General features: G+C 35.1%; 1 protein-coding gene across 1 annotated transcript in view; it reads right to left on the reverse strand.

The window, feature by feature from the left end:
- The window catches only part of CYRIB (CYFIP related Rac1 interactor B), a 135,715-nt gene that overhangs the window by 33,871 nt on the left and 77,079 nt on the right, over positions 1 to 24,765 (reverse strand). The window contains 2 exon segments of the mRNA XM_037802864.1: positions 377 to 459; positions 21,664 to 21,702. Of these exon segments, the coding sequence (XP_037658792.1) occupies positions 377 to 449 (73 nt within the window). The 5' untranslated portion in view covers positions 450 to 459; positions 21,664 to 21,702.

Genomic DNA, 24,765 nt, shown 5'->3' on the forward strand with positions numbered 1-24,765 from the left:
CATGTAAAGTACTGATTCTGGACATGCAGCACAATTCTGATTTTTAAAAAAATTGACAGGATTATTAGCGAACAAACTTCAACATAGTCACTAAAGCATACTATTAGAATGTTCATCATAAGGCTACTTGCTTCATGGACTAATGAAAGGACAGCACTGGCTACAGACTCAACATGATTTTAGCAAATGAAAAACTAAAGAATTATACATGATGGTGATGTTTGCCTACGATTAAGAAAAAAAAAATCATGCAACCTTTTTGTGATTCCCATGTTTTAGCAACAGATATTCTGACTGGCCTTCACTGTGGTGTGAGTATAATTAATCTTGCATCTTTACCATTATGCACCAGCTGTGAAGGGCTAAAGAGACTTACTTTCAAAGTCCAAGAAAAAATGTGCTGCATTGTGGTCTATGTCCCTGGTTAGCACCTTAATGAGATTACCCATGCCAGCAAACCTAAAAATAAAAATGGCAACATCATTTAGTTCCAGTAAAAAAAATTTAAGCAGAGGCCTGGGATTTGGCAAAGGCTGGCTTGCTCTTAATTACCAACAGGTGCAGGTTTATATGCTTCTGGCATTGAAAATTTGGAACAAAAGCACTTTTTTGGCTCTGAGTTTATAACTTCTGTCCCTCTTTTCCACATATCAAAAAAGTTACATAAATCAAGGGAGAAAAGATTAGATTTTTACATATAACTTGTAAATATTTACATTTGATTAATAGTTATGCTAATATTACTCCTTTAATATTTTTGAAATATAAATTCTTAAATTAACATAAAAATAGATTTCTCAGAATAAACACTGAGACCATTATTTTTAAATAGATATTTTCCTTTTTGCAGAATCAAATGCTATTTGAGAATACGTGGATGATAATATGCAAACCACATTTAACCATTAAAGAATGAAGTTATCAATTAATGACCCATTTTAAAAATTTTACCACATAAACCAGTATTTCTTATATCTTCTATACTTGTGAGAGTGATCAAACTTTATATTATTGAACTCAGACTGAATATTCAACTCTCTTATGTCACTTAAAAGTTAATGTATATTAAATGCCACAGAATTGTTCACTGTAAATAAATAAATTTTTGACAAAGGAAAAAAAAAGTTAACACAACAAATAAAACACAGGGATCCAACAATTATAACTTAGATTTTCAGAAAAAAAAGTAAAAACAAGGCATTGGCATAAATCTTGTCCAAAAATTTGCTGTAACTCAGTAAGGATGGAGGTGGGAGAAGGTGTTAGGAACATCTAGAAAACTAGGTCCAAACCTCAAAGTTGCAGTAGTTAGAAAGGAGGGAAATTACAGTATCACAGCTACCACACCCACACCCCTGCTCCAATCTCTGTCTCAATACTTTCTCTCCAAATACCAAACCTCTGGTAATGTAAAGAAAACAACACAAAAAAGTAACAATATTTTCATCAGTCAAAGAAAATACCTTATCACTAAACTGATTACAAGTATGAAAATAGTTAGTACTTCTGGCTACCTGTGTGGTCCCCCCTTCCTCACTTTAAGCTTCAAGCTTCCCAGAGGAAATAATGGAACAGTTATTTGCTTTAGAGGATAAAGTCTGAAAGACCAAAACACACATTTCTTATAAAATGTTAAAACATGCCAATTTATCCCCAAATATGGCAAATACTGAATGGTCCCTCACTTTTGAAAACAGTATTCCCCCAATGGGAGAGGTAGGAATCTTACTAGCATTGACAGTAAAAATTCATATTACATTGATAGACCGACAGGAATAGATGAAGTCAAAAGCAGAGGTTATCAGGAGATAGAAGGAGGGCAGAGATTGGGCAATCGAAGCTTAAGGCGTACAGAATGTTCAGTAAGGTTGACTGTAAAGGTTTGGAAATGGATAGCACAATATGGATAGCAAGTAACAAAGCTGTGTATGACTATGGTTGAAGGAGGAAGGCTAGAGTCGAGCATGGCACCAGACAGAAAGCTAGAGGATAAAAACTGGGGCCGTATAACTTAGTGAAACAGAGTGGAAAATGATGGTGGTTCATTGCATAAATATTAGAAAACTAGAACAGATGTACATCACTATTACGAGGTGTTAATAATAAAGCAATATATGGGAAAAAATACAATTAATGTAAACTAAGGGCTATAGTTAACAGTAACATTATAATATTCTTGTATTAATAGTAACTAAAGCACTATACCAAAGCTAAATGTCAGTAACAGGGGGATATAATGGGCATGGGATTTTTTTCTTTGGAAAAAATGAGAGTGTTCTCATATTAACTGTAGTGGTGAATGCAAAACTATGTGATTATACCAAGAGCCACTGATTGTACACTTCAGAAGCATTGTATGATGTGTGAATAAAACTGTTAAAAAAAATAGGGAAGGATGAAGAGGTATGAGATATTTTAGGTTTTCTTTTTTCTTTTTCTTTCTTTTTTTTGGAGTAATGAAAATGTTCTAAAATTGATTGTGGTGATGAATGTACAACTATGTGATGATACTGTGAGTCAATATATACTTTGGATGGATTATATGGTGTGTGACTATATCTCAATAAAATTTCATTTAAAAAAAGAAATAGATGGAAAGAGAGAATGTTACTACAAATGTGGCAAAATATTACAATTGGATCTGGGTATCTGGAGGGGGAGGGGTTTGTTGGAGTTCTCTGTTTGGGTCTTGTATTATTTTTACAACTGTACTTGTGAGTTTGAAACTATTTCTAAATAAAAAGTTTAAGGGAAAAAATTACACCAAATTTCAACAGTCTGATTTTTTACAATATTTTACATGATGGATTGATTAGTTGGGATTAAAGGTAAGGGGGAAATTATTTAATATTTGATCTACACTATCTTATACATTATAAAAAGTTTAATACCAAGCTTTAAATTTAAGAAAAAGATAAACATTTCTAGATCATCATATCCAAAAAATTACCTCAAATAATTTATTAAATTTATTCAATAGTTGTTTTAGGAACCATTTGGAAGTAGAACACTGAACAACTTAATTTTTTAAAAAGCTTTCAAATATATGTGGACTAGATTCTCTCACTAACAACTAAGACTAAATATACAAAGAATTACCTAGTGGTATCAATACACTGTAACATAACTATAGATTGAAAAAATGTCATGAGAAAGGGCGTAACTGGTTTTAGCAGGAAAAAGGCAACACACCATTTGGTGTTTCGAGTTTGGTCTCTGGAATCAAACCAGAATTCCAAACTCGAGCTTACTAGCTATTTGACTTTGAAGATGGTAGTTAACCTCTCTGGGACTCATTTTCTCCCTTCATAAAATATAGATAATTACAGTAACTCTCTCAAAGGGTTATTGTGAGGGTTCACTGGGATCAAGCACTGTTCTGGCACACAGAAAGCATTCAATAAATATTAGCTCTTGTTATAATTATAACCCAAAATAACTAAAAACAATAATGACTATTTCTTTTAACACAAACCAGAGTCTTCATTTATCGATGAATGTCAATGTTATAAATCAGAGTACATAACAAAGCCCATTTTTCTCAAACAAGAATCTTGCTGATTCTCGCACAGGAGGAAGGAAGAAGGGAAAGGTAAGGTTTCCTCACTTTTTTACCTGTTGCACCCACAGTCGATCAACTCTCAGAAAAATGTTGAAACAAGCCAAGCATGCCTGCTGCATTTTCTTACAGCCCCTGCTACAAACTCCTTCTACTATTTAGTCCTTCTTTCCAGGCATGCTGGTCTAATATGATCCTATACCATTCACCACTGGTTTATATTTGGGCCTGATGTTTGCACTCTCCAAAGTACAGAAAGACCGTAAATGCTCCTACAACTTCATCCCATACACAGATACTTGGCTTGAAAATAGTTCGGTTTATTTAGTTCAGGGTTTCTCAACCTCAGCATTACTGACATTTTGGGCTGTGTAATTCTTTGTTGTGGGATGGTCTGTCCAACATGGAAAATATCAATATTTAGCAGCATCTTAGGCCTCTACCCACTAGAGGCCAGGAGCACTTCCTCTCTTTGCCCTTCCCATGTTATAACCAAAAATGTCTCCAGACACTGCCAAATGTCCCCTGGGGACAAAATCGCCCCTAGCTGAGAACCAATCAGGTACAACTGCCCAAATAATGTAGAAATTTCCCCTCCTGTATAACACACAGGACAAAATGCTGTGCATGCAACCCACATCAGGTATGTGTCTGAACAAATCTCATGAAAATTTTCAAAGATCTGTAAACAGGTCCTTTATAACATTACTAGCTTTTGTATTTTTGAATAAGGATAAATGAAAACCAAACACCTCTCTTGCCATTTTAAATTCCTCATAAAAAATTTTACTGTAAGCTTAGGTTAAAAACAGACAGAAACAAACAAAAACCTTCTATCCCCAGTGTGACTCATTTGATAACATGGTTAAATGTCAACTCTGGTATCAGACTGCTAGTTTCAAACCCCAGCTAGCACAAACTCCAGCTAGCACACCTTCCAAGCAATGTGGCTTTAGCCAAGTTTCCTAACTTCTCACTGCCTCAGTTTCCTCATCTGTAAAATGGGCATAATTACAGTATTTACCTTAGCGCATTCCTAAAAATCATTAAATGAGTTAACAGCTATTTAAAATATTAGTACAATTAGTACAATGCCTTACTGCTTCCGCTGTCATTGTAAGAAATGAACTTAAAAAAGAATCTGTTCCCAGTAGCAGAACCTGTGTGTGAGGCTTGGGAGAGTGTGGCAATCATTCCCCACCATAAAGGCAGGCAGTCTGTCAGAAGAGAATGAATCCAACATGCAGGCGAGAAATCACGGAAGCACTGTCCTGGTGCCATTAGTTTCTTATTCTATTTGTCCCCAACTTCCAGCTGCCATTTCCCCAGTTTAGTTACTTGATTTTTAACTCTGGTTTTAAGCTACCTTAATTTCTTTTAATCAATTCCCTTTTTATCTGTTTAGTTGAGTTGGATTCCTGCAAGATGCATCTAAGAGTTCTGACTATTAAGTTTTTTAAGTTTCAAGTGAATAAATAAATCCCCATAAACTCAAAAGACTTTCTAAATAGGTTATATTTAACTTTATAAAAAATACTACTAAGGAATTTCACAGGCACTGTTTCAAAGTAAATAATACATATTATCATTTAAAGTAATAATTAACTATAAGTCTTATTTGAATTTAGAAGAAAAAAGCTAAAGAATATTCTTCCAAATTATTTTCATTGTATTCCTTGGATTTAAACAAAATATGATTAAAAAGTACTAAAATAAAATAAGAAGAAATTTAACACAAATTTAATACACAGAAACCAAACATACTTTAATAGTTTGTAATATTTCTGGTGGAATTTTGTGATTATGAGCTCTTATGTTACATGTTTGTTCCAAAATTGGTAACTTATCTGTAAAGAACACTCTCTTCCTGGCCGGTAGTCTGTGTAATGTATTCTTAAGGTCACAAAAGGCACTTGATAAATACATTAGATCATTCTCCCATAAAACATTTGAAAAGAAGTTTCTTCAATTAAAATAGACGCCAACAGAAACAAAACTACAAGCTACACTTACTATACCATTTCCTCTTTCTAGGAACTGCCTGAGAGAGTTCCTTCATTTACTCTTTTTTTTTTAATGCAATTTTATTGAGATATATTCAACATACCATACAATCATCCAAAGTATAAAATCAATTGTTCACAGTATCATCATGTAGTTGTGCACTCATGACCACAATTAATTTTTTGAACATTTTCATTACACCAAAAAATAAAAATAATAATAATAAAAAAAGTAAAAAAGAACACCCAAAACATCTCATATTCCCTCTCCCTTCATTTACTTTCAAGCTCCCGGGCCTTTCCCAGGCTGTCTCCTCTGCCCTAGAAGAATGCTAATCCCAAGGATCTCCCCCAGCTGATTTCTTTTTTTGTTGGGATGGTTGGTTCCGTTGCTTTTTTGTTTTAGTTTTTATTTTTTTTATGGATGCCTTCTTTTAACCCTTCAGGCCTCATCTCAGATGCCCCCTCTTCAGAGTAGCTTTTCCCTGACAACCTTTTCTAAACTAGTTGTACCCCCTGCCCCAATTAGCCTCAATCACATCACCTGCTTTATTCCCCCAGGGTGTGTACTTATCACAACCTAAATTACTGTTGGTTTAGTGTTAGTTTTCCTCACCTGTGCACTGTAGGATGTTTCCCAGCATTCTACCCTGGTCTCATCCCACTAGATGACAGGAGCACCACCCCCTAGTTGTGATAACCAAAAACATACCCAGATATTGCCAAATGTCTCCTGAGAAGCCAAACCACCCTGGCTGAGAGCTGCTGCTCTAAATCTGTGACCACAATTATGAAGTACATCCTCGGTTTTGCCTAGCAACCTTCTTACCTATTCCCTACTTTCAACCTATTCTCCCACTTTACAAGGTGACTATCCACACGTAAAAAAAATCTCCTTCAATCCTCCAGCAATCCATCATCTATCCTCAGATGATGATCTCACTACATTTTTCATGGGGAAAAAAAAAATAGAAACAACTATGATCCTTTCTATCCCCCTTTCTTCATTGGTAATTACACACTCCACCCTCCTCTCATTACGATACATATATATATATATATATATACATACACACACACACACACACACACACCTTTCATATGGGGCACCGTCCAGCTCTCCCATTCACCTTCATCTACCCAATGTCCCCTCTATTACCACACCACCTTACCTTTTCTCTTGATAACAAGACTTGTCAAATGAGTAGTCACTTGCCTGTACTTTTTCACCTTCCATTCTTTCAAATCATTCCGATCTGGATTTTACACTTTTACACCTACTACTACAATGAAGCTGTCTCCCTCAAAGTCACCAAACCTGCATCTGGCTAAATCCAAAGGTCAATTCTCAGACTCCAATTTGCTGGACTTCTCAAAAGCTTTTGACCCAGTTTATCACTAGTTCTTCCTAAAACTCTTTCTTCATTTGGCATTTAAGACAACACATTCTCCTGGGTTGCCTTCCTACTTTATGGCTATTCTTTTTCAGTATCACTCCCTTTGGCATAAATGCAGTTATTTCTCTCATCTTTAAACAAAAACTTATCTTGATTCTATTTCCCCCACTAGCACCCATCCTATTCCTTTCCTTCTCTTTGCAGCAAAATTCCTTAAAAAGAGCAGTCTCCATTTTATCATCTCTCATTCCTCCTCTTCCATTCTCTGTTAAACCTATTCCTCCAACCTGGCTTTGTCCCAACTCCACACCACACTCCATATTGCTAATTCATATGGCCATTTCTTAGTCTTCTCCTTATTCCACCTGTCGGCAGCAACTGACACACCCTCCTCCTCAACGCACGTTTCTCAGTAGCTTAAAGGATACCATGTTTCACCTCCCTCCACTGCTACCACCCTGGATCCTTGCCACCATCACTTCTTGCCAGGATTACCTCAAGAGCCTCCTAACTAGTCTCCTTGATCCTACCTTTGGCTCCTCCTATAATCTCTTCTTATCGTAAGAGCCAGAATAATCTTTTAAAAACATGGCTTTTCTCTGATTAAAGCCATGCAATGGCTTATGTTAGCACTCAGAAAATCCAAACTCCTTACCAGGTCCTACAAATCCCAACATGATCTGTCCCTGTTTCACTCTGGTCTCATCTCCCATCACTCTCTACGGTATTCACATCCATCTAACAGCAATGGCTACTTGCAGTTTCTCAAATACAGCAAGATTTCTCTCTCCTTGGAGCCTTTGAACCTGCTTTATTTAGGCTGCTGCTTAGTAAGACATCCCCAGAGATCAACCCGTCTCCTGTCCCCTCTTTATCTCCTTCCCAAATTGATGATTTCACCATCTAACACACGTACCTTTGATTAGCTATTCTGTCTTCCACTAGTGAAAGGTAAACTTTAAAGAATGCAGGGGTTTCATCTGCACACTGCTGCCTCCCCAATACCTAGAACAATACCTGGAATGTGGCAGTGACTCGTAAATATTTGTTGAATAAATGCATGATTAAAAATACATATAGAAAACAAAAATTTGTCTTTAAATTATAGGAGTGTTCTAAAGAGGGAGAAGAAAGACCAAAATAAATGCTGACAACTGAAAACTTCTCTGAGTTGGAAAAAAAAGGCCTAAGCATTTAGATGGAAAGGGTTCACTGCCTTCCCAGTAAAATCAGTGAAGAAAGTCTTCTTCTCTTTCTTAGCAAAAACGATTCATTTTATGTACAACTACAAATAACTTTTGAAATGTTAAAGACAGATAATATGAATATCAAGAAAGCCTGTAGTTTGCCAAAATAATATTATATTCTTTTAGAGTCATAAATGTGGCTACAAAAGAATATAAAGACAGAGACTAGCCTATCTCATAATTCTGATCTTTGTAAAATTGCACAGCATTCAGAATATTAAACAGAACAAGCTCTAAAATGTGGGCTTAAATTTTATTTCAGTCCCCTTAGATCATAAGTCCTCCCCCAAAAGTCCTGTTTGGGAATTCTTCACATCTTGTGAGGAAGAACTAAAAGCAGAGTGTCAATCATGAGCCTGCAAAATTTTATAAGGGCAAACTCCAAAATCAAGCACAAAATTCATTATCATTTTCAACCCAGATGAAGAATGAAAAGAATTATGAAGACGTGTTAAGAAAAAAAGGAGATATCCAAAACATACTTTGTCGTGTCTAAAAGTCAAAACAACAGACTTCACAAGAATGTTTTAATAGAATTCTGTACAGCTTTAAATCTAAGGTGGCTAAAAAGGTGTGAATGCAGAAAGCTTGCAAAATGATCACTAAAAACATTTTTAGTGTTGAAGACAAAGAATTTCTGATATTTATCAAAGCTTTGAATCCTAGGCAAAAAGGTTTTCTAGAAAACATTACCATCATATGTTCTTGAACCAAATTATGTTGTGCATATAAAGATTAGACAATATTAAATATGCAATTTCTGTATCTTGTACAGACATTAAAACACATGGAAGCAATCAGAAGTTTTAAATTTGACAACATGGTAGATTAGTGTGGAATTCAGCTATGCCTCTGTTCTACTTGTCAGTCAAGGAATTTCTGGGTCTCATATAACATGTATAATGAATCTCAAGAAATGTAAACAAAATGCAAAATCAGTAATGAAAGTATGATGCAATTGTCACTGACAATAGGATACACATGATCAAGGCTAGCAGTGACTGAAGAATTACAAGCTTACAATGTTTTGTTCACACCCTTCAGCTGTGTGTTCAGAAGTAATTATAACAAAATGTAAAAAAATGTAGTATTTTGCATAAGCAAAAATATAGTGAATCACTTTCATAATTCTTCATCCACAAACTACAGAACATACAAGAGATTTTGGAACTGCTTTCTCAGATACGATCAGCAGTTATTACTTAAATACTAAAAAGGCTGCTTTAAGACCAAAAAAAGAATATTGTATTCTAAACAAAATAACAATGCTAACAGAGAACTTAATAATAAGCATAGTTGCTCTCAGAGACAGTAATTCACCTGTTGGAACCTGTTGAAGAAATAACCAAACTGATGCGCTTTTAGAGAACAATTATAGAAATTGTATATATAGTATATGACACATACTAACACGATCTGCTTTTGAAAACATCCAAGCACTGTCTTCTTTAAACACTGCACGAGGTCCATTTTGTAGAACTGCTTCTATGAAACTATACAATCACCATTGGAAAGCAGATGTCGACTAGTGTTGCAAATGAACACTAGTGACTCCAGCAGTAATCTAGCAGCTGATAATAGTGCAAGAACAAAAAATTTTCAATGTCAAATTTTAAAAATTTGACTCTTAAATTTAATAACACTGTAATAATTAAATTTTGAAAAAATTTCCAATGTATTCAGGTAGCCCAGAAGATTCTAGAATGATTTGCAGTTTCAGCCTTGGCTGAATATTGACTTTATTGGCCACTATGTATCTGGTGCACACAAATTTCAACAGAGTACAGATAGAGATAATGTTCAATAAATACCTATTGAATTAACTTAACCTTAAATAGGCGGGATCCACTGGCATTTCTTTTATTTGAAAGTTCAGTTAGGTACACGTTAATTTAAAGGAGCGGAAGAATCACAATTCTTTATGTTTCTGATATGGCTATAATTCATAATAGAAATCTAGCACCTGATGGTACTGAAAACACTAGAATAACATTACATAAGCAGAAAGCCCCAAAAGTTGAGTGCCAATTTAGTGGAGTCTTACAACAAAGCATCTGTAATAATTATCCTGACATTATGCTTTAATCCTCAACCTTTTTTTTCAAGCTTAATTCTTTCTTTCCAAGAAGAGAAGCGTTAATATCTTTTGTTCTAACACAATGATAACGGCTAGGCAACAAATATTTATTCATTAAATGGGATATACCAAGATGTCTCTTTCTCTCTTGTCCTTCCTGTTTTCTATGTGGTAAACAACTTTAAGCAAAATCTGAAGACTTTTCTCCTTGCTCCTGGTTCTACTGAACTTGATAAATAAGTCAACCTAGCATCCCTTCTGGGACCCTATATTCATGGATTTTTTTTTCTCCCACCCATCCTTCATCAATCTAAGAGTATGAGCTACCCAGAACTAGAATTCTGAGAAGAAGTCTGAAAATTTTATTACTATTGTACTTAAGGGTAAATGATAGGGGCTTGTATGATATGTCTAAGGTATGACACTAGCACAGAGAGTTGACAACAGAACAGTATATGGGAAAAATCTACATATTGCATACTAGGGACTATAATTAATAGGAATACCATGCTAGCACTACACACTAGAGACACATAATTAAGGGCTGACAAGAGCTACGAAATGTTTTGGGTCATGAGAATTGTTTAAAATGGAGAGTAATGAGGATTGTGCAACTAAGTGATGATAATGCGAGATATGGATGGATTATCCTGGACATAATATTTACTGTGTGACCTTAGGAACCCCCTACTTTATAGTCAAGCCCTTGATCTTGAGGCTTGCTCAGGTAACTTGTGGTTGTATGGGGGAGGCTGAGCCCACCTATAATTGTGCCTGGGAGTCCTCCAAAGAACCTGTTTTGTTGCTCAAATGTGGACTTTCTTTCTCTAAGCCTAACTGTGCAAATAAATTCATCACCCCCCACCCCGACATGGGACAGAACCCCAAGATGAATGAGCCTGACCCTGGTATCGAGGGTATGAAGGTGCCTTTTGACCAGAATGGGGAAAGGAAAGGCAACAAGGTAGGGTTTTGGTGGCTAAAAGAGTTCAAGTAGAGTCAAGAGGCTGTCCTGGAGGTTACTCCTATGCAAGCTTCACCTAGATATGCCAACACAGTATGATAAGCCCAAGACAACAGTAGTTCCAAAAACCTTAAGAAATGCCCGGATCCCTATCTGATACTCTCTGGAGGTTTTGCTCATGGGCTTATTCTTCAGAAACTTATTCTTCAGAGAACTCCTGCGCTGGCTAGGTCCCAAAGCCCAGAGGCAACAGCCTCTTCAGGAACATCAACTAGATGCATCCCCTTTTCTCATGGAGTTGACACCCCTTTTTAACATGAACAACTTGGGGTGGTCACTGCCTAGACATCCCCGAAGATCTGAAAAGCGGTTAAACTAGAGGAAGGGGTAGCAACAGACAAGATGCAATTTAACAGAGGATTATGAATACTGAATCTTTATATAATTTTCTTTTTCTTAGCTGCTGGGATATTAGAATAGATAGAAGGAAAGAATTGAAATGGTGGCACTGTAACACATAGCACCCTTTGGAATTTGCTCTATAGCTACTTGTTAAATTGTAATTTGAAAGCTATTATTATGTATTATTGTGAAATATATATATTTATATATATATACACATAATAATACATAATACATAATAATAATAATAATATAATATATATTATTGTGAAATAATAAGGAAATAATTGAAACTGGAACTGTAACCTATAATATTCTTTGAAATTTGTTCTCTACTTGTTAAATTTCACTTGGAAAGATATCACTTCTTTGTATATAAGTTATATTCTACAATTTTAAAAAATGATTTAAAAAAAAAAAAAAAAGGTAAATGAATGCTGAATAGCCAAAGAGGTGGACTGCACTGGCTATTTACTTATTATCTCCCAGACCCAAGCTTATCCTTCTATAATCTCGTATGTGATAGTGGAACTAAGAATCTGCAAAGTATGTTTCCCAGACTCCTTTGTCAGCTGATTTCCAGTTAGGTTCCATCACTGGGAGGCATTAAAAGGAAACTGGAAGGTGGGAATAAAGAAGGGCCCCTTTCTGTTTTTCAAGTCCTGTCAGTATTTCTACCAGGAGCAAAAGATAGCTATGGCTCCAGGCTCCAGCTTCTTGTGGAACTCCTAGTACATGCCTGGCCACCTTCAGAGATCTGAGCACCCAAACCTATGGGTTCCCCTCCTCTGAGCTCCTAAATTCTGCCAAACACATCTCTTTCCTTTTGTTCCCCAGCTCTAGAAGAAAAGGTTGCTTCCTGAAGTCACCATCAATATCTGAGTTATCCCAGCATACTCTTTTTGCTCATTCAGGCTTCCAATACATGTGTAAATAATGCATGTATTAAATCCCATTTTAAAATACTTAGCATGGTTTCCGATTTCCTGATTGGAAGTCTGACCGATACAGGGGTTATAGAGTAGCTTAACCCTCAAATTTACTGACACTTTCTAATTCATCTGTTACCACAGAACTCTGTATTGAAGTTATTGGTTACTTGCTTAGCTATTAATAAAGTGGTTCTTTGATTCTCCTTTTAGGAAATGTAAAGGGAGAGAAGGAGTTATTAACAACGAATGGCAAGGTGAAGGTATTACTGGGTCCCTCTCTATAATACCATCACAACAGCACCTAAAACCTCACTGTGAATCCCCAGCACATGCTGAGATCAATCTAGTTTAATTTCAGTCTAGTAAATTACATGCAGCTAAGTAACTTGACTTCAATAAATGTGATATAAACAAACAATGAAAGGGAAACTGGGAGATCTGATTTCTAATCCAGACTCTTAAAAATATGTGACTTCAATCCACTTTTTCTGTTAGCATGAATCTCTCACCTTGCTTCTGGCTATGATTCTACCTATACTGTATTGCATCATTCCTAATGCTGACATCTAGTGGATACAGTTAGGTTTGGTATTTTAAAATGAAAAAATTTTACTTCAGCTATTTTAAAGAAAAGACTAACACTAGGACATCTGGTTATATGCAATAAATATAATAAATTAGGAGACCAATACTGCTCTCCTTGCATAAAGGAGAAATAAAATATTATATCAGACTGTCATAGCACCTTGAGTTTGATTCAAAGATCACTGGTACTCTTCCATGCTTCCAACGATTGAAAATTAAGCCAGCAATGCAAATTACTGCTTGAGTTGCAAATCTAGAACATGGAAGCAGATAACACTAGAAACTGAGACCCAGAGTCACTGATCTGTAAATGCTTCATGCCATGGTGGCTTACATGAGAGAGATACGGTATGAGATGGGCCATTACAAGGTCCATAGGTAAGGAAAAATTTAGCAGTATCTACAACCGTGTGTGATGGAACTATGAAAAAAAAACCAAAACCCTAAATTACCTATTTTATAAGGATTAATATATGAAGGTTTCTCTTGGAAAATTTTAATCAATAGACAAAAAAGAGTATTCAGAATTCACTCTCATAAAATCATGTTATTTTGAAATTCACTGAGTACTAAATAATAAATGTTATTTCATGGCAGCAAATCCAAAGAAAAGCCTGGCCACAAGTCCATTGTCATACATAATCATCAAAGTTGTTACCTTTTTTTTTTTTTTGGAGTAGCATTCTGCTTTTAAATATGGCTTTCTTAATCTATCACACAGGAAAATAAAATCATGCCAATAGTTTTAACAGTAATTAATTCTGGAAATAAATTATTTTAAAGTAATTTTATTCTATATATATTTTGAAAATATACAAGAGGCAAAAGCAATGGGAACCCAGTGCTGGTGGGAATAAATGGGTACAACCACTTCGGGAAAACAATTTGGTATTACCTTGTAAAGCTCAACAGCCACATTTCCTATACTGGGATTACACTCCTAGGTATGAATGAAACTTACACATTCTTTATAAGTCTCCCAACACAAATGTACAATAGCATTGTTTATTAAAGCAAAACAAATTACAAATTACCCATGTAATATTCATTCAATGAACTATAATATAGTGCATATAAATTAACTCCAGAACATGCAACACAGACAGTAGAAACAATGTTGAAAAAGAAAATTAAGTCACCGAAAACTATATAAAATACAACGCCAATAAATTAAACATTTTATATAATACACACATAAATGGTAGAAAAAGTTTAAATGCGAGGGAATGATAAACACAAAATTTAAGACACTAGTTATCTTTGGGGGGAGGCAGAGGACTGAGTAACTTCAAGGGTTTGGGCAACATTCTACTTCCTCAACTGGTGGTGGTCTCATGGAGTCTTATTTTAAGGCTTTAGAGTTTACAAATAAGCTATATACATTCTTTTGTAGGTCTCAAACATTACAAAATTTTAGAAACGTAAAATCACTGATGTTCAGAGAGCCCATGTGACTCATTCAAAGATGCCCAATACTGGGGTTGGATGAGAATTCAGGTGTCTGAACACTTACCAATATATATGCTACAATGCATAAATCTTTTTTCTTTTTTCCTTACCCTTATTTAAATCTAGTGTTTAGAGGGTATGTTGGTGGTGGTGTGGTTGTAAATCAACCAATCTCTATTCTGCCTTCATCTGCCTTCCCTGTAATAGATACTGAATATCTAGCATTGAGGAATATGAAGGGAAGAGAGCAGACAAGATAATGTGCATCCTTTCATACAGAAACAAGCAAAACATTATGAACATAAAGAAAAAGCATCACCTAACCAAGCCTTGGTAAGGTTAGTAAAGACTTCCCAGAGGGGCTGAATCTTAATTCTTTTCTTGTTTTCTAGTTTGTCAAATTAGGAAATATGTCAAACATAGAAAAAAAGAACAAAACAAAGCAAAATCATAGTCACATACTGTATCACCAGATTAAAGTGATACCCTTTTGCCATATTTGATTCAGAAGGTCCTTCCATTTCCCCAACACCCCATCCCATTTTCCTTCCCTCCTCCTCCTAAGAAAATCATAATCTTAAAAGTAGGCTTCATTTCCAAACATACCTTTTTAACTTTTATCACAAAGGTATGCATCCATAAATGACATAGTATTATTCAGCTTTTCAATTAGCATTAATAATATACTATACATATGCTTTTAACACTTGTGTTTCTCCCTCAACAATTTTTTTAGAATTATCTACGTAGCTTTCATTTGTTTTAGTTGTTTCATACTTCTCCACTTCAAAGAAACCAATTTATCCATTTTCCTACTGATACAGAAAAATTGTTTTCACTTTTTCTCTATTAACAGATTATGCTTTACACTTCCATACACACTACATATACTCATGTCCATATACAAATTTCCACAAGACAGATATCTAGAAATGAAAAGGCAGCCGTAATGTTACTAGATTGCGCCAAATTGCTCTTCAATCTATCAATTCACCGTAATATTGGCAGTGTGAGAAATTTCCTCTTTTCCCATCCTCCAAAACCTCAGGCCTTTAATTTTGAGACTGCAAAATAACTCACTAATGTTTTAATTTGTATTTTTTTTATTACCAGTAAAAATGAGCATCTTTTTGTATGTTTATGGATCATCTGGGTTTCTTTCTCTGGGAAATGTCCATTCATATCCTTTGTCACCAGTGCTACTTAATTTCCTACTATCACTCTACCTTTCTATATGCTAGTCTGTACCGCAGGGAATGAGAATTTGTAAATGACAGTTCCTAAACATTCCAGCTAGCTGGGTTCCTGTTAGGCTATGTCAGCAACAGGCACTGGAGGGTGAGGAGAAACCAGGAGGAAGAGAGAAGCTTCCTGTTTCTGACCAGGATAAGCCAAAAACTGCTGAAGGAGCCGTGGGGATGGAGTGATTCCTGTAACCAATGCCCCAATTACAGGCAGAAGCAGGTGCAGCTGGTGAGTTCCATCAGTGGTGGCAGCAGCTTCTCTCAGTATACCATCTCTTTCTTTCTGCAACTCTAATTCTCCCCTCTTCCCTTTTGCTCTTCCAGCCCATCTAATTAATATCTTTGTAACCAATTCTCTATATTAGATTCCCTCTGTTTGAAATACCCAGGGTGGTTTGTTTTCCGAACTAGGCTCTGACTGACATACCACCCATTTTTTTTCCTACTAGGTTTCAGGAATTTTTATGTATTCTGAATACCAATCTTTTGATGCTTACATAAGGGTAAACACATTCTCCTAGTTTGTAACATGTCTTAGCTTTGTTTAGGGTGTCACTTATTACATGTAGTCCAAATTTTAATCTTTGAGGGCTCTGCTTATTAAGTAATAGTAATTCTTCAAAATTGCCTTATCTATTTTTGGCCTTTTATTCATCATGTGATTGTCAATTTCTATGAAAAACTCCAATGGAATTTTAATTCAATTCTGCATTAAGTTTATAGATCATCCTGAGGCAGAATTGCCATCTTTATAATATCAATTTTTTTGTTAAATTACATACTTTCACACATAATCTGAGTTAAAAGAGAAGGTACTTTCTGAAGTATCCCTTAATTTTTTGGTGGACTGGGGACTCTTACCAGTTCCTTTTGAGGACTAGAAAACATCAAGCAAGAATGGCTATTATATCCAATAATAATTGAATCAGAGAATCTCAGGAAGTGACCATGCATGCTAAAATAGAAGATTCAAGCTTGAGCATTTAACCTTAGTATGAATTTATTCTACAACATCCATGCCCACATGCCATCTAACCTCTGCTTAAATACTTTTATCTTTATCTATATGACTAGGAGGGAGATAAGTCATTTTATTTCAAACAACTTTAATTTTTAGAAACTTCAATGCATTTTTAGAAGGTTTTATAGAAACTTCAGCCAATATTTACGAAGCACAGGTTTGTTTACCACTATACAGAAAGAAGGCTGTGCTATACAATACACATGACATGCATCCTGTTGTTAAGAATCACACATTCATACATATGATGGAATATTGTGCATCTACAGGAAGGAATGAAGTCGTGATGCACGCAATGAAATGAATGAACGTTGAGGACATTATGTTGAGCAAAATAAGCCAGAAACAAAAGGACAAATATTGTACAGTCTCACTAATATGAATTAACTATAACAAGCAAACTTTGGGAGTTAAATTTGTGAGCATAGGTTATCAGGAAGTAGAAAGAGGGCAGAGATTGGGCAACTGATGCGTAAGGAGTACAGAATGTTTAATAAGGTTGATTGCAAAGGTTCAGAAATGGATAGCAGAATACTGTGTGTGAGTATGGCTGAAAGAGGAAGAATAGGGTTGTGTATGTCACCAAAAGCAAAGATAGAGGATAACAACTGGGACTGTGTAACTTAGCAAAACCTAGAGTGGACAATGACGGTGGTTAATTGTACAAATACAAAAAAATTTTTATGTGAACTAGAACAAATGTATGTCATTATTACAAGGAGTTAATCATGGGGTGGTATATGGGAAAAAATACAACTAATGCAAACTAAGATATATAGTTAACAGTAATATTGCAATATTCTTTCATTAATTGTAACAAAGGCACTATACCAAAGCTAAATGTCAATAATAGGGAGATATAAGGGAGGGGTATGGGATGCTTCCCCCACCCCCGCCCCAGAAGAAATGGGAATGTTCTCATAGTGATTATGGTGGTGAATGCATACTGATGTGATTATAGCAGGAGCCACTGATTGAACACGTAGGATGGATTGTATGGTATGTGAATAAAATTGTTAAAAAAAAAACAAACAATCACACAGTCCTTGTATTACAGTGAAATGTGCCCATCTATAATTTCTCCTCATTGGTCTCAGTTCTCATTGGCTTTCTGGGACCAAAGTAAACAGATAATCCTTGTACGCTTGACAACCACTAAATATTTGACATTTTCTTAAAACAATTAAAGTGAGGTCCAAAGAAAAGTTATTCATCAGGCTATATATATACATTTATGTATAAATAAAATTATAAAAAATATTAATAGTATACAAAGATTTAGCTCTTAAAAGAGAATAAAGCTTATAAGTGGATATTTTGAAAATACTTATCACAAAGACCTTAAACATTATGGACTAAAAAAACCATTTTTCCCTCAGTGTGACTGTATCTTGATAATCTTTGTATCCAAATCACTGGCACAGGCTCCTGTATGCTCTAAGTACTAAACAAATAAATAAATTGATAAGTGAGAGCTTACTGTGTGCCATGTACTATGCTCAGTACCTATACTACAGCATTATTTTATAAAATCCACAACTATTTTATGAGGCACTATGATCACCGTTTTACTTGAGAAGCCTAAAGATCAGAAGGATTAAGTAACTTGTCCAAGGTCAACAATTAGTAAACAGTGAAGCAGGAATCCAACCACAATTTTCTTAGCCATTTTATGATACTGCTTCTTATTCATAAACACATCCATGAACAGTCCACCCAAAAAGAGAGATTTTTTCAAGTGTTCCAGAAATTAATTCAATACCAGCACTCAAATTTCTTAATTAGGGGGGAAATTCTCACAGAAAAAAACTTTTTAAGGAAACAAGTACGAGGACTAAGAAAATAAGAAAGACGCTGACTCAGAAATGTCTTTAAATATTTCTCTACATTTGTCAAGTCTTTGTTTGAGGCTAATATATAAAAGAATTTACCACCACAGTGAAATTACAAGAGGGCACAGTCAAGAGTTTCCCTTTGTTCTTGAACTTAAATTAAAATCATTCTGTTAAATACAATTCCTCCAGACTCATCATAATCAAACAGAAATACAAAAGCAAAATCTAAATCTATTTTTTCTCTTCTTGGTAATCATATAATTAGATTTTAAGATGAGTACTTGAATAGTTTTTCTACATTTATAAATCAGTACCTCTTGTAATGCTAAATAGACTCCAGCAGAGGTCATTCATTACATTTTGATCTTGTAGAGGATGGTGGTAATTATAATAGGATATATATGTTTTCATCACACCATTTTAAAAAATACTATTTGACATCAAGCGGAGAATAGAAACAGATTACCTGGGTGGATTTATAAAGCAAACTCCATGATTATTTTCAAATGAAATGCCCTGATACCTTTGACTAAGTAACATTATAAAATCTGATTTACAAAAAAAAGGAAGTAACCTATTGTTTCTTTAGTATCACGGAGCATACTAATCTGAAATGACTTTTTGAAACCATTAAGTAAGACCAAAGTGCTAGTATATCATATAAACTTTTGAACTAAGTGTGTCATCTAATTAGCATAGCTTTTAAAGTTTCACATAGTATGTAAAGGGACTGTATATATACTAAAGTTCAAATCAGGAAACGTCTTTGAATACTTTTACCATAAATGTAAAGTTGTTGGGAGGGAGATAGGAGAAGAGAAAAGAAGGAAATGAAGGGAAACAGAAAGCACAGAAAACCTGAGCCCAGAATAAAGTGCTCACAAAATGACCTGAAACCATGTAGCTCCACTTCCTAATTTTAGGCAAAGAAGGGAATTGAGGGCCAGAGAAACATGGTGGTGACCTGGGCAAAAACAGCAAATCTGAAAAGAGCTGAGCTTAACCCAAGGACCCTGAGAGCTTTTAGAACATCATTAAACTACAGCATCTGGACCAGATCACCCTGCTAGAAAGAATCAAATATGGTAACAACAAAAAAGTCACCTACCCCACCATGTCCCCTTTAAAAGGAATCCTAATGCTGTTTTTTGCCAACAACCCCAAACTTCAATACCTACCATTCTCTTTATTTATAGTTCCCTTTAATCATGCTGGACAGATGCCTGAATTTAGTGACACCCTTCCATACTTTTCCTACTTAGGCTGGTCTATTATCCTTGTATTGTTCATTCTTCTGAAATAACCATGAAAAACTTAGTGGCTTTTTACAAGCCTTTACCTATGTTTGTACTTCCAGAACTGGAGCATCAGAGTACTATTTGTATCCCTCCTATGGCAATTAATTATGACAGTGCTCTTGTTAAACTTTTGGCATCTCATACTGATATTTTATTTTGTACATGTTTATTTTATGCTCCTTCATCTAAAATGTTGAGTTACTAGAAGGCAGGCACTCTCCAAGACTCAACACTTATTTTTTAATCTCCTTCTCCACAAAATATGCTGTTGTTTCTGTTATTACTTATCAAAAAACAGAAACTTCTTCAAAGCTATTTCAAGAACTTCTAGTCTATACCATTGGAAGATTTCTTAAGGAGTGGATGGGTGATTCTACATCTTTAAGATTAGTTATACAGAACATTAAAAAAAAAAACCACACAACTATGATAGAGAAAGAAAGTTCTAACTGATTTTTCACTAACAAGTATTCTTAATCTGGAATCTACAGACCCCAAATAGAATTCAGGGGTCTGTGAGTTTAGATGGGAATCTGTTCACTAACCTCTATGTGAAGTTTAGCAGTTCCTCAATCAACACTGTAGGCAGCAAAACACAGTAGTATTACAATTATCTATGACTGTGTCATTAATAGAAATCACAGGTATTTTTACATTACTTTGCAACTGTCGCAGACTCATCACTAGGTGAATTTATGGTATTTATTAGCAGATTTGGCACTAAACGTTATTCTGTAATGTGAACACATATATTACTCTATGACAAATTTGTATTTTTAACATTTGCTAACTGCATTTCAATATAACTAGCTACCTTTTTAATTTTTTTGTAATTTACTTGTTTAGAATCTTTATTCTGAGGTGAGAATCATAGGCTTCACCAAAGAGGTCCATGGCACAAAAAATGGTTGAGAACCCCTGTACTGTAACATACAGAAAAGGTGAAGTGATTATAATTCCTACAGACCATCATAACCGTCATTCAGCTCTACTAAAATGATAGGTTAGTTTTGAAATATTTATGACTAGGAAGATGAGCATAGAAAGCAATTTTAAGCTGACCATTTTCACTTTAAGAATGGAAATCATACCTATACAAAAACTGCATTTTCAAGTATCTTTAACTTGTTATAATTAAAATAGTTACAATATTATAAATTTAAGTACTCAAGACCCATTTACAGTCCACTTTTTTAAAGTGCTCTTTAATTCTAAGATTAAAAATTAAAAAAGACCAAAGCCATTAATAGGTAGAATTATTTTTATTTATTTCTATTTATATACTAGTTGCCAAAGAAAACAATTTATAATTTTATATTTTAAGATAATATATGTAGTTTTTATGCTACTAGAATTATAAAAACTACAATGATAGTTAAAATGACTTAAAAAGGAATTCAAAGAAGAACACATACCTCTCCTACTGAAAGAAGCTGCAAAAAAAGTTCTAATTAATTTACATTATACACCCTACTTTCTATTCTAACCACAAAACTAAAGAATACAGAGTATTTCCTAAAGATATTTTTAGCAGTTCAATATTAGGTATACAATAGTTTCCTTAAATTATATTTGGCTAACACAGTTTTCTTTTAGCCATACAATTTCATTTGTATTTGAATAATAATTTCCCCCCAAAGACATACTTACCTTCAGCCAGTGCTGGTGTTTGTGTCCTTGTCCAGCTATCTGTTCAAAGAAAAAAGAGAGAGTCTAAAACATTATAATACTTAGCCTTTTAATGCTAACTTTAAAAATAAAGCTCATAAATGCTATCACATGATATTTATTATATATATGTAATACATATTTTCATAGACACATTATAGTTCTTGAATTCACTCAACTATTTATGGAGGACACACTAAGAACAAAGCATTATGTTAAGTCCTGTGGGAATCACCAATAGAAGATAAGACTCCAGCGGTCACCCTTAGGTGTGCAAATAAAAGTATACAAATGATAGATAACAAGGGAAGGAAAATGAGTAATTCCTCTTTATTCTAGGAACAAGGGGACTAATATTATTAAAGAAGGCATATTTATATATTCTTATTACAGTTTAAGCTCATCCAGTTTCAATGTACTAAAAATCAATTTTACTACAGATACTAAAATCCTTATTCCATGACAATAACCTATTATTTGCTAGAGGCACATTTGGCAAAACTCTAGTACAACACAAAATCTTCTCTATGATTGGTTTTACAATTTCAAAGCCTAAAACAGTTTTAGGTAGAATGAAATCTTCAGAATGAACTTATTCTAACTTCGCACTAAGAGCAACTACAGCCACTATTAAAAAACACTTGTAAGAGCATATATGCTGTTTTGACCAATGTAACTAGTCACCTTTATGTAAAAATTTCTTTCCCTCATCATTTATTCTATAACCCAAGAGTCCTAGATTTATTTAAGTACTCAAGACCCTGTAACAGTAACCACTGTTAAATTTTTACATATAGAGGTGCTTGAGGGACTGGGACCCAGACTTCCAGGATGTTAAGTGTTTGGACACTTTCTTTTGGAAGACAGTAAAAGTATCCAAACACTTAATGAAATGTGGGTGCTTTGTCCCTGTCAGATTAAAAACATGAGTAAAGGAATCAAGGGATAGAAGGACTGGCAATCTTAGGCTCTACTGGACTCGAAATTCTGACTCGGGGAGGTGGGGGGAGAGAGGAGCTTCTGACAGACACAGGAAGGTTCTGCTGTGAATTCTGAAGCAACAACTAGTGCCTGGTCATTTTGGCCCTCTTATGCTAAAGGACCAGCATACTAAGAAAGGAGCTGTCATACTGTGTGGGGAGGAGTGTGCGAGACAGATCTTGAAACTAGGAGGACCTATGATTGCTACTATACAGTGTAGACAGAACCTAGGGGATTCAACTAGTGCTGATGCCCAGTGTTAACTCTAAATGGGCAGCTGCAGCAACCAGGGCCCAACAAGGATAAAGCATATTTTCACTCCAGCTGAGGCTACATTATCTATGATTCCCTGATCCCTTGGGGAAGGTCTGGGTCACTCTACCAGGAAACAGTCTCAACTTGCTGAAACCTAGTGAAGGTGAGCAAAATCTAGAATACGACTGAAATGATGAGCTTCAATTATCACCTCAAGAAAAGACACCTGGACTCCACACTTCCTTGGTTTTCATCCTACCTCACTGGATGCTCCTTGTTAATATCCTTTGCTAAACTTCTCTTCTCTCAAACTCCTTAATGCTAATACCCAGAACTCAGTCCTGGGTTCTCTGCTCCCTTGGTGAATTCATTCTGTTTCACAGCTTTATACATCACCTGTGTATCTCAAGTTTATACATCCACTCTAGACATTTCTCTCCTACGCCAAACTCACAGGGTCACTGCCTACTCAATATCTCCACTGGGATGTTCTAATAGGCACCTCAAAGTTAACGTGTCCTCCTCACCTTCCCTCCCCAAATCTGTTCTACCTGCAGTCTCCTTCATTTCAGTTAATAGCAACTTTATCCTTCGTTTTGCCCAGGTAAAAACCTTGGATTCCTCTTCAACTACTCTTTCTCTCACACCCCACATTCCAGCCAAACCCTCACTACCTATCTTCAAGTCATAGTTTCAGTTGTCTTAGCAGTATTAGATCTGTTAGTCCTTCTGCATTCAAGAGGCTCTAGAATAGGAGCTGCAAACTCAAATGCCTACGGGGTTGGCTAGGGCCACCATGGATAAAAGTGTTCCATGGCAAACAAATATGTGTATACTTTATCTAAAGGGTGCCATTGCTGTTCACATGCCATGCTAAAACTGCAGGTGATTTAGTGCTGGATCTACATGTGAAACAACTTTCAGATGTTAGCAGCTAATGAAGTTAGTTTTAGAAACACTCACTGGGCCAAACAAAATATGTCCAGGGCCAATATGTGGTTGTGAACCACTAGCTTGCAACTTTCATTCTAAAACTTATATTGTCTATAATTTATTATACAAGTAATCCTTGTATCTTTCACTGTATCAGTAAGGAGATGAATAGGAGTTGTTTGTATTCAAAGTCTAACCATTCTGGTTTTCCTCAAAATCTCCTTTTGAATCAATGTTACTACAAATGGAATGAATAAACACTTCTTTGCTTTCTCTGACAAAGAGGAAACTTCGTCCCTAAGGCCCACTGTAGCCACCTAGAAATAAAACAAGTGGCCTGGCTGACCACTTTTCATAAACCACTGAAGAAAAAAAACTAGTGCCACATGCATAAAACCATGGGGGGGGGGGGGATTCTGTGTATCCTAATTCTTAATAAATCAGGAAAAAATTTAAAAAAACTGATAATTGTTTCACTCTGTAGAAATCAAATGTCAGGTCATAAACAGTGAATACTAGATAATACTTAAGTTAGATAACCCAGCCATCTAAAGTCTGCAAACTAGAGGCTTTTCAGTTAGTGTTAAAAAGCACCTTCGCCTCCAAAACATAAAATCTAAGAGTTATGACTGCAGAGCATTCAGTCAATCACATTTGAGCTTTGCAGTATTTCAAATGATGATACATAAATCTAACTGGTAACACAATCTAGACTGCATACCTCTTTCATTTGAGTGTATGATAAAATCTAATTGAATTGAATTTGCTTAAGCTCCACTTCATACACAAAGCAATCTCAAAACCCATCTTAGGAAACAGAAAAGAATATCTGAATTAATGGGTCTACTGACCATGTTTCCAGATCAGTAAATAAATATTACAAAAGTGTCATATTATTTAAATTTAAGAACTTGA

The sequence above is a fragment of the Choloepus didactylus genome, chromosome 14 (genome assembly GCF_015220235.1).
Source record: "Choloepus didactylus isolate mChoDid1 chromosome 14, mChoDid1.pri, whole genome shotgun sequence".
Lineage (NCBI taxonomy): Eukaryota > Metazoa > Chordata > Mammalia > Pilosa > Megalonychidae > Choloepus > Choloepus didactylus.